Raw genomic sequence first — 19,715 nt, 5'->3', positions numbered from 1 at the left:
CCAGTGTTATCTCCTGGAAGAGGCGATAATTGGTTTTAACTTTGTGTTTTTTCTTTGCTGTCCCTATGACTTGTGACTAGTGTTTGCTTTGCTACTGCAGTTTACAGTTGTGCTGTATATGTCTGTACCCCCAACCCCCCCCACCGAACCCCGTTTTGAATCAATAAAATGTTGATCACAAAAAAAAGAGTCTTTCCATTTAAAGCAATGCATTATCAGGGACTGTAACATCTAGTCCTTTTACTGAATCATGGATGTAAGCTGTGTGTATTTGTGTTCTCGCTGTAGTTGTGAAGGACCTGGTGATGATCCCAGTTCACACCAAACCAAAGGACTCTGTGAAGGAGCTCAATGAACTATACAATGTCGTCATGTTTGTTAAGACGGACTGGAATACTGATGTAAGGAGAAGTTAGAGAGTGTCTACAGCTTTGTAGCTTGGGTTGGTTGCACAACAGAGAAAGCAGGAATTCATACTTCTGTGAAAATTTGTAGATTTTGACAGAGTTGTGTAGTAAAAGGTGTATGAACCAATCCAACCACTAAACTGGGAAAACAAAACAAATATATATTGAGGAGTTGAAGCAAAACACTCAAATGCAAATATTTCATGTCTGTGCTGCAGAACATTATGATCTTGAGTGACTTCAATGCAGACGGCTTGTTCGTTTCCAACCGGCTGGAGCGATTGCGGATGGAGGTGAGGCCGCTCTGCTCACCCCGCCGACCTCCTCAAATGCAACTCCTCAGCAGCTCCTCGGACGCCGCCTCTACCGGCTGGAGCAGCTCCTCGGGCGCCGCCTCGGGCGCCGCCTCCACCGGCTGGAGCGGCGCCTCGGGCGCCGCCTCTCCCAGCTGGAGCGGCTCCTCGGGCGCCGCCTCCGGTGCTGTCTCTCCCGGCTGGAGCGGCTCCTCGCGCGCCAGCTCCGCCGCCTTCTTCCGAGGCGCAGGAACGGGCACCGGGCCCTGCCGAGCCCCAGCGGCTCCCAAGCAAGGTGTGGGAACAGGCGCTGTGGCAGGCTGCGTGCTAGCTGGTCGCATCCTGGGGGCTGGCACGGGCGCCTGCACAGACCGGATCCCCTCCACTCCAGCGCCATTGGGGAGCGCCGGTGGCGGTGGTGTTGGGCAGGACCGGATCAGCGCTGCCAGATACTCCATCCTCTGCAGATGGCGTTCAGTCTGGTCCTGCAGCGCTTCCCTCCTGCGGCGCCACACCGCCGCCTGCTCCTGCTGCGTGGCCGCCAGCTCGGCCACCATTCGCGCCAGCTCCTCCCTCTGCTGGCCCACTCCTGGATCTGCCGTGCCTCCCGTCCTGGGTTTCGGCACCACTGTAAACAACCACGGAAGACCCGGGTGCAAATTCATGCTTTGCAGCATACTTTATTGGCTCTCACGGTTGCTGTTCACAATGTTCACAGAGCTGCAGCTCTCCCGCTGCCCGCTCAACATTATCACCACAACCCCCACCACACGACCCAGTACAATATTTATATCGGCGGGGCGTGATTGCGGATGCCTCCGCCTCCGCGTCCGCCTCCTCTGCACGGCACCGCAGGCCACGCCCCGCCACAATTTTGTTTCTTTTGCAGGCTCTGAAAGTGAGTGACCATTATCCAGTGGAGGTTGAGTTGAAGTCCATAGTTGAGACAGATGAAACAAATGGTAAGCAGGATATTTATACATATCCAAGGCTTATGTACCATAATACTACAAGACCTGTTAAAATTGTGAAGTCAGTTTTTCATTCTTATTAAGAAATGTTTATTTTTTTAAATCTCCCCCAAAAATGTAAAAAGACATTTGTTAGAAAGATATGCTTATGCTGAATATATGCAGATTGTGTTCAGAGAGTGAGTTCAAAATCAACTGGATGCAGAATTTGTTTTTTTCCTGACATGTTCAAAGTGTGATATGAACTTTCTGCTCAAAGAAAATATTTTATACATGCAAACATGTTTACAGCTTGTCCTGCGGAGAACAAATTAATTGCAGCCAAAAAGCCGAAAGAAAAAAACCCCGCCTAGCAATTCTTTGTGGGGGCCGTCTCTGAGGAGCACAAGAAGAAGCACCCAGGAGCCAAAGTAATATTACCAGAGGTTTCCAAAATGGGCTCAAAAAAATGGAAGTCCATGTCACCTGAGGAGAAGGCAAAGTTTGAAGAGATGGCCAAGAATGACAAGCTCCGGTATGACCAGGAGATGAAGTCCTATGTACCACCTGCAGGTGCCGAGAAGGGCAAGAAGAAGAAGAAGGACCCCAACGCGCCCAAAGGGCCACCTTCTGTTTTCTTCATCTTCACCTCTGAACACCGTGAAAAGATCAAGGCAGATAACCCGGGGATCTCCAACCCTGACATCTCCAAGAAGTTTAGTGAGATGTGGAAAAAGATGAGTACCACAGACAAGGGCCCCTATGAGGCCAAGTACGCCGAACTGAAGGAAAAATATGAGATGGAAGTTGCTGCCTACAGACCCAAAGGCGACTCCTGGAAGAGTGGCCTAGGCAGGCCCGCCGCCAAGAAGGCGGAACCAGCTGACGACGACGACGATGAGGATGAAGATGAGGAGGATGAAGACAAGGAGGATGAAGATAATGAAGACGGGGATGAAAATGATATTGACGGGAAGATGACTAAGTTGTTTCTGTGTTTGAGGATGTGAAGTTTGTGATGCGTTTGTTTATGTTTGTTTTTGTTTTCGGGTTGGACGAGTTCAGCAGTATAACCTGCCATCCCTGTCGGTCGACCTCAGTTGAGCTGTACTCTTTTTCTAATTCAGGGATTTAGTTTTTGTCACTTAGTCCCCTTTAAGATTTATATTTTAAAATTTTCTACTGTAATGAAATTGTATATACTGTATTACCCATTAAAAAAAAAAAGCTGACTGTGAATGTGAAGCTATGCTTTTAACATGGCACACTTGCAGTGGAGATATCATCTGAATTTCAGGAGCGGGACCACTCCTCCTTTACACCCCCTCTGGCCTCAGGCTATAAAAGCGCCCCTTCTCCAATACCTGCTGTTCTCATTTTCATGCCCCACCCTTCCCCCCCAATTTTCCCTCTCTTCCTTTCCTTCATTAATTTCTCGTTAGTACATGGGGATCTGCCCGGCCCAAGAGCCGTCGCCAGTCCCCTTCGAGGCCTTCCCCAAACCGCAGCACCATTTCACACTTCCTCCTTCAAAGACTGTATAGATGAAAGACAGAAGCTGTGCCACTGTGACACTATTGCCTACCACTTTCACCATAGTCACAAGTACGCAGTAGATCTTAACATGAAATCGAGTGATGTAGTGTAGCTTTTTCACATTAATGGAGAACATAATTTACAAAATAAACATATTGTATTCAGCGAAACTTGAAACTACCAATTGAGGCCATGAACTCATTAAAGTATTTACTAAGGTCAAAAAGGAAAAGCAGTGAGCGCTTTCCTGTATAATCCTATACAATCACTACTCTTTCTGCCGCCCCCTGCTGGCTATTAGAATACTCCAGGCATGTCTGCACTGGCTTCACTTTTCAGACTGAAGCAACATCTTTTATATACGTACTTTGAGAGCAGTTTCTATTGCTAAATGAGAAGTATTAATGAGTGGAAAAAATGCTACAAGCATGTATGTGCCTTTTTGTTTAATCTGTATGTAACCACAACACTTCAGTTGTCTCTTCAGTCCTAAAGTGCTGTTGTTTAATTTAATAAAACCAGAAACAGATTAAACATTTTAATGGCATTTCAAATAAAGCGTCTTCACAACTGTTAGTTTAAACACAGCCTGATAATTGAGCTTTAAGTGATTTCTTACCATTTAACAACAAAAAAAAAAAAAAAAAAAAAGGAACAAATAATAACAAGCATTAATTAAAAACAAAAAACTTTATTGGCATCTCCCGCTTTACAAGATAACAAAACTCATGGACTTGGGCTGGTTTGTGTTTGTTAGTAATTTCATATGGACACAAAATGCAGTGGACATTAGTTTTACAGTCCTTCTACATGTTAAGCTGCAGGCCTTCATTTCTATAACTAGATTTAAAGATATTGGTCAATATACGCGGATCAGCCACAACATTAGAACAGGATGTCATCGCCTACCTAAACATTGGTGCATGGCAGCAGCCTCCTCTAGCAGGACAATGAACTATACACAAAGCAAAAACTGCTTAAGAAACATGAAGGTGTTGGCCTGGCCTCCAAAAATACCCAGACCTCAATCTAATCAGGCTCGATGGGCAGAAAGAGCCCAAAGAGATCCACTGCCAACGCTTCCACACAATAATGATTTGTGGCTGATCTGTATGTATGAGCGAAACATCACAGTTGGAGGGCCATTGTCCTTGAAAACCTAACATCGTTAAATTTATTCCCTGTACTACTCCACTAAAGGTTGAGCACCCGAGCAGGTTTTGAGTTTGATGCGGTTTATTTTTTAAACGAGCAAAACAAATTGTAGTCTTTCAGCAAAACGACGAAGGAAGCGAGAACAGGATCAAACAAAAATCAGCAGCTCAGGTTTTACTTCTTCCCAGATTTCTTGATACCACCTCCAGCTGAAAGAGAGAGAAAGCAAACAAAAAGATTGGGTTTTAGAAAGCATCTAATTAAAACTGCAGCCACAACTGTGACCAGTGAGATTTCAAGTTATATATATTGATGACTGAAAGACTTTAAAATTAGAGGTTTTCTCAAACAATAACTTTATTTTTTCTAAAAGAAGAGATCACTGCATAAAGGCATGCATGCTTATAAAAAGTCTGAAATCAAAACAAAATAGCATAAACAAAATATAAAATATTTGAATTTTAAAGGAGACGCAAACATCAGAGAGACATGAGGTCTACTTTGGACTAAATTTGCTGCAAGTTTGGGGTTTGTTTCAGTTTCCTGACCTGCAGAGAAAGTACAAGCTGTACAGTGAAACACCAGGGCTAACCTGAGGCTTTCACTGTAGCCATGGTAAGAAATGTCCAAATTCGGATCTCAAGGTTAAGCTACCAAGTTGACAAACATCTGAAAGCAGTCTATGGACAGAAATAAGAAAATTGCAAAAAGTGAACCCTGAAAACTGAAATGGCTATAGAAACTGGCAGATCACCTGAATCCTGAAGGTGACAGCTCAGCACTCTGCTGAAGTCACTGTATTCCTGAACTCTCACTGTGTGCTGGTAACGTATCATTTATAGAAACACCACAGCTGGGTTGCAACATCATGATGTGTATGTTTGGAAATATGTAAGGTTTGTCATTATGAAACAAAATTAATAAATTCAACCTGATCTGGATTTTTTCTGTTTCTATAAACGTGGGATGGTCTGGTGATTGAATGTTGGGTGGATATAGATACAAAGGTTTTATAGTGTGTGGGTTTTCTTGGTTTGTTTTTTGTGCGTGGGACTGGGGCTGGAGGTTTTCAGGTATTATTGGTATTATTCATGTATTATATTACTCCACTTGTAACTTGTGCTTTGAGTATGTATTTTGCATTTTATCACTCCTGTGTGCACCTGATCACGGAGCAGTGTAGCAGTAGTTGCGGGAGTACATAAATCTGGTGCATTTCTTCACTTCTTGTTTTTGTGAATAGTTCTTTACAAATACAAACTAAAAATATAAACACAGCTCTTACTTAAAGGTCCTTTTCCTGATGCTTTGGCTTTCAACGCATCCAGGGCCTTCTGTTCTTCCTTCTGCTTCTGCTTGAAGGCTACATCATCCTACGGAGACACATACAATTTAAAATCTTTCTACGCTTCTGTCTTATGCTCAGCTCATTCCAAGCCACAGCTGACATTTACCTCTGAATATTTCTTCCCTTCAGTCAAATAACAAAAATTAATATTTCATCTGATTTCCATTTATCAGATTCTCAGCTGACACCTGAAGACATCGCACTGGGTTGTGTAACACAATGACATGATTTGATTTGATTTTGTTATCAACAAGTTAAGGAATACAATTTTATCACCAGTTCTAATTTTCAATGGGCATTAATACAGGTTACTAAAGCAGAATTAAATGACAAAGTAGATCACAAAAAACAGAAAGGGTTAGCGAAATGATCCATACATCAAAGTTTATGTATCAAATTATCTGTGAAAACAGCTTTACTTTAAAAAATAAACAAAAACGAAATGTATAAAATATTGCAATGATGCAATGTAAATGTCTTCTTATCCATGTTATCTTGATTACAAAGGGATGCAAATGATTTAGAGGCTTGATATTAAATGTTTTACACAGTCTATGGTGAGGGGGGAAAAGAGCCAGATACATACGTCATCCATGTCCTTGTTCTGTTTCTTGGGAGCCTTCAGTGGTTTCTTTTTACCTCCTGAGAAATAAAATTTACATAGATACATAAATACAGTGACAGCAAAATGAAACTTAGAACTATAAAAGTAAATTAATAAATAATACAATAAGTAGATACAAAATATGAAAACCTAAGCTAGGCAAACGTATTTAAAGAACAGATCCACAAAGTAAAAGTATAAGTAAAAGACACTACAATGTCTGAACGTTTCTCTTTAAAATAAATTGACTAAGTTTAGACAATCTTCATTACCTTGTTATGAAAATAAAATAGAAAATATAACTAAATCTACAATATCTAATAAACAATAGTCAGTGAATAAAAATGAAATATACGAAGGAATATGATCCAAGTTACGTCATTACGTCAACACAGGGTTCTTGACTTTTTTTTATTGTTTGCTTGGAAAAAAATTAACCTAAACTCCCTAAAATCTGCTTTAACTTAAATGGGAGAATACAAACGTTAGTTACCACCACGGGTTATTCGAAGAAAGAAGAAGAAATATATTTAAAATTTTAAAGATTTCGTTTATATTGTCTGTTGCCTGAGAGAATATTTATAAGCCGAATGGTCCATTCGGTCCCAATAATTTAAAAATGGCCTGAAAATATCTTCTATCTTCCGTATGTATATCCCAAAACAGAAAAAAAAATCGTAATATGGCACATTTTAACTGCCGATTGGTCAGAGAAAACGTTATCTTTAGCGGCAGCTAGCATTAGCCCACTATAAACGTGCTAAACTGAAAATCGTCAGTATCTTTTAAGATGTGCAGATTTTACAGACGAATCTCAAATGAAGCAATCTCCCACCTTCTCTTCCAGACATGGTTACAGCTTGTTATAAAATTTAAAGGAAAGGAAAGTTTGCTGCGAAGACAACTGGTACTTCTTGCTAATCCGCGCTGTTAGGTCCCCGTTGAACCGGAAATAGAATGACCGCTTGTTGCCTGTCTCAAAGAAAATTCTTGACATCAATATGCTAAAATGCTGTTACCCTAAAGAAACGTAATTCGTGTCTTATGCGTCCGCTGACATAATTGAAGAAAACGGGTATGTTTACTCTGTTATATCGCTTTGTACATAACAGTATCACCAGAGTCCCAAAACAGTTTAAAACTTGTGAAAAGTCAGCTAGCCGGTAGCTACATGAAGCAACATCTAGCTAGCTAGGAAGTAGGTAACCTTGGTGGAAAAGTACTCTTGATATATTTAAAAGGATATCCAGACATTTTTTGAACCGAATCTGTGACAAAGTGCAGTGCTCGTGAGGTCCTGCACCCACCGGGAACGAGTTTGACTTATTATTGGCAGACTAGCTCTCACTGTGCCTGAATTGCCTTTGAAAGCGTGCCTATAACCACTACTACTAAGCAGGATATCTGGGAGGTTTAAAAGTTATCTGAAGAAGCTCCATATTACTAGATGGTCTGTCTTCTACAACAGCACACCCCCTGCGGACTGCCTTATGCAAGATGCCACAAATCTTATAAAGCTGACAGCTAATCAAATTAAATTGTTTTCCCTTTAATCTCCCAGGTGCCTGTTCCAGTGTTGGCTGCTGTGACGGTCAATCTCTGACTATTCTTAACCTGTACTGCTGCTGCTCTGCTCAATGAGGTACTGGTGTGAGCATTGTATCTGTATTTGTGATTGTAAATATAACTGGTTAATGTTATCTTTACTCTGTCAGGTACAGAGGGGCTCAGATCTATCTCTGGGTTCATGGCTCATGCTGTCTGTCCCGCTACTCACTGCCTGGCAAACTCACTCAGGTACGAACCTACAGTGCTCTCCATCAGCCTGGTTCATCACCACCACCACCTCCAAACAAGCCTTCCCCTTCTGAAAGGAAAAAGGGATCAGAGCTTCTGAAGGAGCGTGCCTTGACTGTCTTACGGGTACAAAAATGATCTTCTTCTTACTGGAACAACAGAACTTCAAAACACAATGAAACAAATTTGAACAGTGTCATCCTTTTTCTCTCTTCTCTTTATCTTTAAGCATGCAGGTGAGTTTGGGCGGCAGTGGAGTCAGAGGTCGGCTCAAGCAGCCACTGCCACAGTAAACCACTGGTGGGAGAAGTACGAGGAGTTTGTGGGGCTGAATGAGGTCCGCGAGGCTCAGACAAAGGTCACTGAGGTCAGTAAAAACACGGCGTCCAAGTTTAGTCTGTGCCGACATGACTTAGTGGATAATGAATAAGGAATGTCAGGTGCTTGTTATACAGTTCTCTGACAGATCTTTGTATTTTCCAGGCTGAGGCAGCATTCATGGTGGCCAGAGGGATAGTTCGTGAGGCTCATGCTAGCCTGGAGGCTCAGCAGGGCAGGCTGAAGGAGACCAGAGACCGACTGGACAGAGTCTCAAGGGAGGAGCCACACTACCTGGAACTGGCCACAATGGAGCACAAACTCCTACAAGTGAGCTGAAGCTATTAAAATACACAAAACCCATGTCCTTGAGTCATTAAAAATTAAATGTCTTAAATTTCTTGTCGCTTTTGTTGTAATTTGTTTTTCAGATGGTTTGTTTAAAACAAACCAAAATCTCACAGACAGTCCAAAAACCACAGAGATTCACTTTACTGCCATGAGTGACAAGAAATAAAATTAAATACCGTACTGTGGGTATCACTGGTTTGTTGGAGACTAGTAGGCATGGATTTAAAAACAAATCTTTAATTTATTTTTAATTGAGGTCAAGACTTCCATAACAACATGTGGTCCATCAACTGTTGGTTTAGGTTTTGTAGTTGGTTTAAGGTCAGTAGAGGAAGTGGAAGTGCTTTTATTTTGAGTTAACCACAGTTCACATTATGCAATCATACATCATTAATCTCCTAAGACCCGAACTCTTCCATGGCATGCATTTTTAATTACTCTTTGATGTTTGGGTGTATTGGGACCCAATGAATGAAAGAACAAAGAATTACCAGATTTTTATTTTTATTTTTTACCTGATTTTGGTTTCTAAGAAAAATGAGAGCCACATATGAGGACATTCGTTCAAAGTTTCGATAGTTTCCTCGTAAGTGGATATCACGCCAGGTCCTAGGAGGTTAATGATGTCGGATAAGAAGATTGAATTTAACCCCACCTCTCTGTCACTGCAGGAGGAGCGCCGCCTTCGGACAGCGTACGAGAACGCAGAGGGTTCAGAGAGGGAGAAGTTTGCTTTATTTTCTGCGGCCGTTAGAGGAAGCCACGAGAAGGAGAGGACGAGAGCGGAACGCACCAAGAACTGGTCCATCATTGGCTCGGTGCTCGGAGCCCTGATTGGAGTCATGGGGTCAACATACGTGAACCGAGTCCGCCTGCAGGTGAAGAGGGGTGCTACACTAGGGGACCTCATTCAGTGTACCGATTTTTTTTTTTTAACTGAAGCAACTGCACTGGCACTGTTCCAACACCCTCCCCTAAACTCTGGGTCTTACTAAACACTAACAACAATGTGAAGCTTTGTACCTGTTTTTGAAAAGTGTCTCATATTTTTTATTAATGTTTTTAGCTTTACTGTTATAAATGCCAACAACAAAATAAGAAAATGAAAAAGATGAATGAGAACAGTTCACAAGCGTTGTTGAAAGTGCGAGTGAAACGGAGTAAGTGGTGGACTTTCTCAGGAACTATACCCATACCCAATAGCACTGTAGTTCCTGTTTCTGGAAGGTTTGCCATGCAAAACCTACTGCCATGTTCCTTTAAGAGAGCCTTCATGAGGCCAATTTTGGACTTAAAAACAGGTTAAGTTAGAAAAATGACTGGACTAGCCTCCTTAATGTAGGTTTTTCCTTTAATATGTCACCCATCTGTAATTAACACTTGCCTTTATCTGATCCTCACCAAGACAGCAGTTATTTCATCTCATATACGTTCTCTTTTCTCCTCTGCAGGAGCTGAAGAATCTGCTGCTGGAGGCCCAGAAAGGTCCAGAGAGCCTACAGGAAGCCCTGAAAATCCAGGCTGGAAACCATCGCTCCCAGCAGGACGAGCTCCGAACGCTCATTGACAGTCTCAGAGTTGCTCTGAGTGAAACCTTCGCACAGAGGAGAGCTGTTCGCCAGGACAAAGAAGGCGCAGCCCCACACTCGCCCTCTGCGTCTGTTTCAGCCTTAAAAGATCTCCACACAGGAAGCAAAAGGACCGAGTCCCTCTTAGAGTCCCTGCCACCAAAACTGGGACAACTGGAACGAGGGCTTGGGAAAGTTGAAAGTGAAGTGTCAACCGTGAGGAAGCTGCTGGAGACCAAACCACAGCTTCAGACACAAGCTGGTCAGCTGCTACATGAGAGACCAGAGAGAGCTGAGTCTGAGGCAGTGGTGAGGAGTCTGGAGGAGACTCAGAGGACTCTGGGAGAACAAATCAGGACCACCAATCTTTATAATGCAGTGTTTGCCTACACCGCCACTGCCATCACCATCTCTGCTGTCTACCTGCTGCTCAGAGGAACTGGTTAGATACGATACCTCCAGTTTGAATATGTAAATGTACGGGAACACTATCGGGCACTGGGACTAATAATCTGAACAAATGAGTGCAAATTTCAAACCGCAGTGAACTCGGTTTATCTAATAAACCGGCTGCAGGTGTTGATTTGGGTTTATTATCTACCTCTGCTGCTTACTGCACTAATGAGGCTGAGGACTTCTTTTAACTGCTTCTAAATATTTAAAATTTACTGATCTCAAGCTGGCAGATAAACAGGAGCGCTGTTGGTATATGTGAATGTCACATTTAGCAGCTTAGAAAAGAATCCCACATTACAACAACTAAAAATGATGTTTGTTGTCTAAACTGAACAAACCGCTGAATCAGACTTCTCAACAAATACCCACAAGAAACTTGAGTCTGGGTTATTATAGTTTAGCATTATAGGTTTAAATAAAAGAATAATAAGTAAAAGGTAGACTTCTGAAGAATAAAAATTAACTGATGTGATATTCTGTACTTTTACAGATACAAAACTATAGTAAGTCTGACTCGAGTTCTCCAGCACATTGTTTAGGTGATTAGCTGATACAGACACATTCATGGGGCCTTATTATTCCTGCTTCTTACCCATGTTCATTCTCTCGTGTCTTTTGCTGCTAAATTTTCCACTACTTTTAAAAGCTGGTCTTTAAATGTCTCTGTGTGGTCTTTGGTACTAAGGAGGTCAATACACTTCAGAGCTTTCTCCTCTGAAATCAGCTGCCTGCTGTAGCTGAAAATAATGCTACAACGGCAGTAAGAGTGGACCACAAAGACAGAGTTAGATAAACAATGAGCTTTATGAATTATGATAACTTCAAGGCTGGTATTGACAAATCGTTTGTGGTGCATATATCCTATGTACTTATCTTTCCATCATACTTTAATTATAAATCAGAAAAAACTGCCAAAATGCGTCTTACCGTGCAAGAGTTCAGATTTTCTGTACTTTGTTCTATGTATGCTGCTTTCTCACAAAGTAGTAGCTCAAAAATAATAAAATCAAGACTTGTAGCTGTCAACACCGTCAAACAGAAGTAGAAATGGGACATAATCAGATGTGGGGCCAGGTGGTTGCAGTGCCATGTGAGTTTTCAGCGTCTTGATTCAGCCTTATACTCGTCAGCCTTGGATGTAGTTAGTTGACCATCTGAACCTCAGAGGGACCACATCACAGGTCATGATTGCACCACTGGCATTCACCTCCAAGCTAAAGCAGGACGGAATATATTTTGTTCTTTAGATAAAACTAAATATTTGCCTGAGAACAACCACACCTATGCACTGCAGTGTAACATCCTCTTAACCCTCTCCAGTACTTGAACCCGTGTGCCGTCATGTTGGTGTCGGGCTGTTATGTAGCTGATGATGTGTGCTGAACTGAGCGATGATCCCTGTTTATTAAACATCCATATGAAGAAACTGCTGTTGCAGAGAGTGATTTACAGGCTAATACTGAATGTCTGTCTTTCTTTGTTTACCTGAACAACTCGTGAAAGAAAAACTGTCTTTAAATGGCTCTTATGTCTGAATAATAACACTAAATACAAATATATTCAGTTTGTTATCATTCATCACAGCAAACATAGAAATTCTTTATGAAGAAATATATTTTATACACACAAAAAGCCTAAGTACATCTGTCGCAGATCAGCTTTTAAAACTTCCGAAACAAAACTTTCAGGCTTAATGTGTAACGCCCTCTGTCACCAGTAGGGGGCAGCCGCTTAACACTTGACAGAGCACGCTGCTCTCAACTTTCTCCGGTCTGCTGAACAAGTCGGAAAGGCCGCTATTACGCTGCTTTTTATCGCTGCACAGCATATTGTGCTCAAGGGAGGGGACGCTTATCCCTGAATGACCTTATAGTCCTTAAAGACAACCTGTTATGCTCATTACCAGCTCTATATTTTTATTATTGGCCTTTGCACGAGTCACAGTTCAAAATAAAACTTTTTTTATTGGTCTGAATTTATTCTAACAGTGTTGCTTCTGGTGACTTTTAACTGCTGAAGCATTGTTCATGAAACCTTCACGGACAAAACAAACAAAGTTTGTTTGTTCCCAGTCTTGTTTGGAAGAACTCGTTTGCGCGCATTAGCTTTCTCTTTTAAAAAGGAAAGCGACTGCGAATAAATCCTTGTAGCTAAAGCATGTCACGTGTTGTGGAAACGAGGAAAGTTTGCATGTTCACGTGTCCACATTTGGCGCGTCTCTTTGTAAATCTACTGCAGCAGGTGTTGGTCTTTATTTAGAACAAGGACACACACACACTCATTTTTATTAACTGATTAATGTTGATGGTGATTTGGAAAATAAACTTGTTCTTTAAGCTCTTTGAAGCTCAATAAATATTTTGGGCTGAAAAGGATTAAAATTTTAATCATGGCAAAGACTTTTGGCTTAGAAAAAGTATTCATGGAGTGAGCTCATCAGACCTCTGACTGGAGCTATATTAGCTGCTTCTTGCACAACAAACTGAATCCCAGAGAGAAATGAAGACATTTGAGCATGGTGGGAAACACAGGTGCTGAGGAAGAAGAATGTGTCAAACAAAAACAAAACATTCCTCCTTAGAGGAAAGAGAGTCAGCGCTTAAAACTCAGTGCATGTTGGGTCATCTGTTAAGACGCAAAGATCTCAGTAAAATTTGAAATTGCAGTGTTGCAGCAGCAAATTGAATCGTATGACAAAAACACCACAAAATAAAGATGAGATGCATAAAGAAGTGTGATGCTCACTTTGTAAGGAGAACGTCTATAGTGTTTGACCTTTTCCCTTCTTGTTCCTGACTTCATGCCAAAAAGGTCCCAAAGACTCACATCCAAGCATCTCGGTGCTGTTCTCGTGACTGAAAGTCTCTCAACAGCAAACATATTGTATGCTTGACTTTATTCCTTGAAACTATGCCATCACAAGTTTCTCTCAAGGCAGCAGCAGCCTCATGATGAGTTTACATCCTTCTGTCTTCTAGAAATGGCTTCATGGAACATGCTGAAAAGTGGGAACACCACCGTGTTTGTGCTGTTGTTCTATTTTGGGGCATTTTAAATAGAATTGTCTGAATAATAACATGACTTCCTGTGAAGTACTGGCCATCTCAGAAATGTGTGCTTCAGTTTGTCCACCTGTTATTTAGCACTAATTAGCAGTTATTTGTGTCTGTACATTTTAGCTGACCAGCTAACCATCTTAATAATAATGATCTTAATAATAATGATAATGGATTGCATTTATATAGCGCTTTTCGGGACCCCTCAAAGCGCTTTACAATTCCATTATTCATTCACTCTCACATTCATACACTGGTGGAGGCAAGCTACAGTTGTAGCCACAGCTGCCCTGGGGCAGACTGACAGAAGCGAGGCTGCCATATTGCGCCATCGGCCCCTCTGGTCATCACCAGCAGGCGGTAGGTGAAGTGTCTTGCCCAAGGACACAACGACCGAGACTGTCTGAGCCGGGGCTCGAACCGGCAACCTTCCGATTACAAGACGAACACCCAACTCTTGAGCCACGATCGCTCTCAAGATTGTGGCTCAAGTCGTGTTGTTTTTGTTTTGTCATACAAAAACAAAAACAACACAAGTCCAGAGACCAGCCTGTAAAACAGCCTATGGATACGTTTCAGATTGACAGTTTGGCAAAAATGGTTGGAGTATTCCTATCTTCAGAATTAGGAATACTCATAATTTTGATGCTGGAATTGAAGCTAAAGCTGGAATTTCAGTGGTGCCTCATTCAGTCATGTAGCATGACAAAAAAATGTAAATGATATCGTCTCATAATGCTTCATATATGCAACCCCAGTTCCAAACAAGATAAGACGCTGTGTAAAATTTAGATGAAAGCAGAATGAAATGATTTGCAAATTTCCAGCAGTGCCCACTCCCACACACAGTGCATCCTTGGCACAGTGTCTTTTCTTAAACTTGATAAGATCAAACATTCTCTCTGAGGCAAATTCCAAAAGTTCTCAGACAAGTGTCAACCCTTCCTGACCTATTTTAGGTCATTATAATCTAATGATAGTGCGACCTCACTCCTCGTCCTCCCACCTTTCTGCTATATCTTTTCATTAATTCAGTTCTTTATTTCTCTGTTATTATTTATTTCTTCACTTGATTTTGAAATTAAAACCAAAGCACAGTATGAGGGGGGAAATGTAAACCTGTCAGTATGTAAATATATCAAACTGAGCATGAAAGAGCGAGAATGCAAGTAAAACAATAAACAGAGAGGAGGACGAAGAGGAACAGAGACAGTGAAGGGCTCCGAATAATGTGAGGGGGAGGGAAAAGTCCAATAACGTGCCTCCTCACATGATAGCGGTATCCAGGTCACCCACTTCAGCCATTCTGTGTGAGAGAGAGAAAACTCACAATCTGTTCTTTATTGATGAAACGATTTCACTGCACTGTCCTCTGAACTGCAGCGTTTTTGTTTCAGCGAGTCACACTCAAAGAAGGAGCACAAACCATTTTACTCACAGTTTGTGAGCTTAGGCTTTCAGTGTCGTCACTTTGAGCCTACATTAAATACATTTAGAAGATTTTTGTCAGTATTCATGAATAAAGTTTAGAACAGTGCATTAAACGATAATGCTACAATTTGAAGGGTTGCTCTTTGTGACAGCATGCAATGACAGAAACCAGCAGCATTTCAGCAAGACTCTGAACCGCACGGATCACATTAAAGAAACTCAAATCAGTTGAAAGTCAAATCTCCCATTTCTCCAAAAACTACCTAAATGCCACATCAACTGTTTGAATTAGTTTCAGCAAAAACACTCTTCAGGTTCAGACTGCAGGGAAATTTGTATTTAAATTCAATGAGGAAGATCAAATTTCTCTCGTCTCTGTTCCTTTTCATGGCTGAGCTGTTCGTGCTACTCTATTCTCTGTTTTCCTACACTGTCGAAATAGTCTCATTCAAAATTTTACATCACTGCATTTATCCAATAATCTGTTTGCCTGAATTCTTCAAATTTTCTTTAAATTCACTATGATCTGTCCCTTTCCCTCTTGGTACATCAGTCCTACAGCCTCTCTCCTATCATTCTCCACTTTTGTTTGGCTCATTTCCATCCATTCAAAATCAGGTGAAGATAAAAAGAATGATGAAAACCCTCAACCTTGTCAAAAAAGCCAAAAAAGGTCACCTATCACTTTGCCTTGTGCATGAGATACAGAGGAAACCCAGACACAGGAAACCAGCAAAGACATTTCCACTGCAGATTACTGCTATAGATTACTACTAGCCCTACTACTACTACTACTACTACTACTACTAATAATAATAATAATAATAATAATAATAATAATAATAATAATAATAATAATAATGATGATGATGATGATGATGATGATGATGATGATGATGATGATAACTTTCCTTACAATATAAGGTGACTGTTGTCATGATTGGGTGCTATGTACATAAAAAAGAATTGAACTGCCTTTAATTCAGCTCCTGGCATCCTTTGACACTGCTTTGATCCTACCCTTGGACGTGGAGAGGTTAGAATAGAAGACATTGATTCTGTGGTCAGGTCAGAATAAGGATCATCAAAGATTTATTAAACACAAAATGATGATGTTTGGAAATCCGTATTAATGGTATTAAGTTGTGCGTGGATACATGTTGCATGTGCAAAAGCAAATTAAAATGAAATCTCAGACAAACTGACACCACAGAGACGGTCACAGGAGTGGAGCAGAGCGGGAGCAGGGCCAAAGCCATGAAAGGAGGGATTCAAATAGCCCTGCAGAGCACTGACCTGGTCTTCTGCAATTCCTGTAATCTCATCACTTAACACACACATACACAAACAGCAACCCTGCAAAAAGACGAGCGGTCATTACATCACGGCACAAATCCAAGCTGGTACTTCCAGACTTACAAAAATGAAATATTTTAGAAAGGATCAGTTTCTATCGAAAAATATTTTGCTGATTTTACAATCAGCAAAAAAATGTAGGCTGTCAATTTTTTTTTAAAAAGAATTCATTTTCACTTAGGGATTCATAGGCAGCTGCTTCTGCACAGCCAATGTTAATGTAGCATTAGTGTGGACAGCTTGAAAAGTATGGAGGACCACAAGAGCCACGCGCATCGAAATAAAAAATCCTGTGCTTAATTAATGAATTGTAGAATAAAATCTGCATTTGTCAATTCATTTTTGAATTCCAATTTAATAAACTGATTTTTAAGTATTCATTTCAAAAAACATTTTTGAATTGCACTTTAATAAACTTCATTTCAAAAATCTTTTTCAAATTGCACTTTAATAAACTTCATTTCAAAAACCTTTTTCGAATTGCACTTTAATAAACTGCATTTCAAAAACCTTTTTCGAATTGCACTTTAATAAACTTCATTTCAAAAACCTTTTTCGAATTGCACTTTAATAAACTGCATTTCAAAAACCTTTTTCGAATTGCACTTTAATAAACTGCATTTCAAAAACCTTTTTCGAATTGCACTTTAATAAACTGCATTTCAAAAACCTTTCGAATTGCACTTTAATAAACTGCATTTCAAAATCCATTTCCCTTTCCTGTTCGCTCAGGGATTAACATGTGGATTAGCATTTGGAATAGCAGTTGGATTAACAACTTCATTTTAAAAATCCTGCTGCTATTCAAATTAGCCACACCGTGGGATGTAAGGAGCTCTCTGATTGGTTGGTCAGACACAGGCTGTCTGCCAGCCTGGATGTTTCTAGCTCATAGCTTCGACCTGCTAAGAAGCGTGTGTGCTGGTACAAAGACCGTTCGGCCTCGGGATTTACACTCGGCTCGACACGGATATGTGAAGAATGAAGGGACCCTGCAGCGAAACGGAGAGCCCAACCTCTGTCTGAGTGCCTGTTTACAAAGTCTGACCACCTGTGAAGGTAACGTGCTAACGTGGCTAACGCTAGCATCACCGCACGTAGCCCCGTTATTTTAAGGTCATCTTAGCTTATGAAAGTTTTACGTCGCAGCTGTACGAGCTAGCTACGTGTTTTGTAAGCTGCTGTGCTCTTCACAAATAAAGCTGGAAGCAGCTCAAACTATTAGAACCAGCACTGAGGCCTGTTACATTTATACAGTGTTAGAGCAACAGCTGCAGCCTATAGCCTTTAAACTAGCGATTAAAATGCTGACAGTAAACTCGTCAGTCCAGGTGTTACCACATTACTTTGTAATACTTGTGAGTTAAAACAACTGAGACAGGCTGATTAAAATAACAGCTGTCAGTTCTCTCATTCAGCATATAAAGACTGGAGATCACACTACTGATTTCAGCTCATTTAATATGTGAGTGCACAGATTCATTCTCAACTGGACATAAACGATGATCAAAGGTTGTATATATGATGAATTCATCAAATCCCAGCCTCTAACACAGTGCGCTGAATCTTAGCTTTGAATGTCCAGTATATTCTAATCAGTGCAATCTAAGCATTCACTGAACCTACAGTATCTACACCTGTGTGGCAAATGTGTGGTAAAGCTACAGATAATGAAATTTAATTATTAATACAATATACGTCATGAGAAACGAAAGCTGAAATTGATTCAGTTTAGTACTTTTCTCTGTATGCTCTGTGATTATAAAGGCCTTAAATTCTGTGATATATACTGTAAATGATTTTCACAGAGGTCTTAAAGTACTTAAATCACTGCTGATAGTCTGGTTGTTTATATTTTCACATTTGTGTCTGTAGGGCTGTTTGATGACAATTTGGACTCCTCTGGAAGATGAGGACACACCCACACCTGTTCCATACTGCAGCCATTGATGGTGTTATGGCTCTGAGTCAGCTTTGGGCCATCAGACGCACACACTGGAAAACCAGCACCTGGACTTCATGCAGGAGAGACAGCCTCAGTGATTTAGGTTCATAAGCAAGTTCAAACATTTCTGGCCTCTTATCACTTAGATTTCTTAATCTTAAAAGTGAATGCATTTAAAGCAGGAACTGCACACCTAGCCATCAGAGGTGTGGCAGCATGAGTACTGTAAATTTTTGTAGGGTCCTTGTTAAAAATTCCACAAGCACCACACCACATTTGTCATATAAAGTTCCATTTTTTACAGTACATTGTTGAAATTATAAACTATATATTCTAGTTATCCACTTGTCAGTAATTTTTGAGTAAATGGATGTCATTGATAAATCAGTGGTGATTCACTTACAAATGTTTTTTAACAAACTTTATTTTTTGTAGAATTCATCAGCAGCTGTGGAGAGATGCATTTGAATATCTTCTGGTTCCACTTCTCCTTACCTGGAAGCTGAGCATTACTGATTCCTGACAAGGACACACACCTCAGCGCTTATCATGGGTGTTACATCCTCCGTGCAGCAATTCCAGAGAAAACAAGCGAGCAACGACCACTCATTAAGAGCAGCCAGAAATCTGTCCCTTTCTGGCAGCTGTGGAAACTTTCAATAAGAAAGTTTGCATTCTTAGAACAATGCTGGATCATGTGTAATGTGTCATCATATGAGGATATTACATTTTGACTTAATTCTGCTCAATCTGTTTTGATCGTTGATCCAGTATTTCAGCTTTGTGTTGTGCTGCAAGTTTAAAACCCATTGTCCTCATGAGCACAGCATCTAACAACTCTCCTTAAAAAAGTCGATTGACTTTAACTGGACACAATGGTTTCCAGTGGGAGATACATTCATCACTCATCCGTGACACTGGAGAAGTCACCTGAGTGAGTGATAAAACAATTTTCCATGGAAAATCCAGAGGGACTAAACTTTGTTTCTTTGGCTCTATTTCAGCTCTAGCAGCATCTCTCAGAAGAAAACTGTTTTCCCAATAATTAGATGAAAAGATTGTTGAACCAGGTGGTATTCTCTGGAGTTTAAGACCAAGACTGAACTCAAACAGTGAATTGACATTAGACTGGAATTCATAAGAT

The 19,715-nt window shown here is 40.8% G+C and overlaps 2 protein-coding genes, 1 long non-coding RNA gene and 1 pseudogene across 3 annotated transcripts; 3 read left to right on the top strand and 1 right to left on the bottom strand.

Annotated features, from left to right (window-relative positions):
• The first annotated feature begins 2,111 nt into the window (after positions 1-2,111).
• On the top strand, positions 2,112-2,660 carry LOC102784870 (high mobility group protein B2 pseudogene; annotated as a pseudogene).
• Positions 2,661-3,857: 1,197 nt separating this feature from the next.
• tma7 (translation machinery associated 7 homolog) lies at positions 3,858-7,271 on the bottom strand. Its single transcript, XM_035904380.2, has 4 exons — positions 7,129-7,271; positions 6,276-6,331; positions 5,627-5,714; positions 3,858-4,550 (listed from the first exon to the last, which is right to left on the bottom strand). The coding sequence occupies exons 1-4, from the start codon at positions 7,142-7,144 to the stop codon at positions 4,516-4,518; spliced, it is 195 nt and encodes a 64-aa protein (XP_035760273.1). The 5' UTR covers positions 7,145-7,271; the 3' UTR covers positions 3,858-4,515.
• Positions 7,246-12,209, top strand: ccdc51 (coiled-coil domain containing 51). Its single transcript, XM_006783042.3, has 7 exons — positions 7,246-7,368; positions 7,855-7,935; positions 8,009-8,216; positions 8,320-8,457; positions 8,574-8,738; positions 9,431-9,637; positions 10,211-12,209. The coding sequence occupies exons 2-7, from the start codon at positions 7,931-7,933 to the stop codon at positions 10,772-10,774; spliced, it is 1,287 nt and encodes a 428-aa protein (XP_006783105.2). The 5' UTR covers positions 7,246-7,368; positions 7,855-7,930; the 3' UTR covers positions 10,775-12,209.
• Positions 12,210-17,601: 5,392 nt separating this feature from the next.
• On the top strand, positions 17,602-19,426 carry LOC148102781 (uncharacterized). The gene is made up of 3 exons (XR_015719078.1): positions 17,602-17,685; positions 18,502-18,674; positions 19,007-19,426. It is a non-coding gene; the product is annotated as an uncharacterized LOC148102781 (long non-coding RNA).
• Positions 19,427-19,715: the final 289 nt, after the last annotated feature.

This window comes from Neolamprologus brichardi, chromosome 5 (genome assembly GCF_056152115.1).
Source record: "Neolamprologus brichardi isolate AB-2024 chromosome 5, ASM5615211v1, whole genome shotgun sequence".
NCBI lineage: Eukaryota > Metazoa > Chordata > Actinopteri > Cichliformes > Cichlidae > Neolamprologus > Neolamprologus brichardi.
This window is presented reverse-complemented; position numbering and strand designations above follow the sequence as displayed.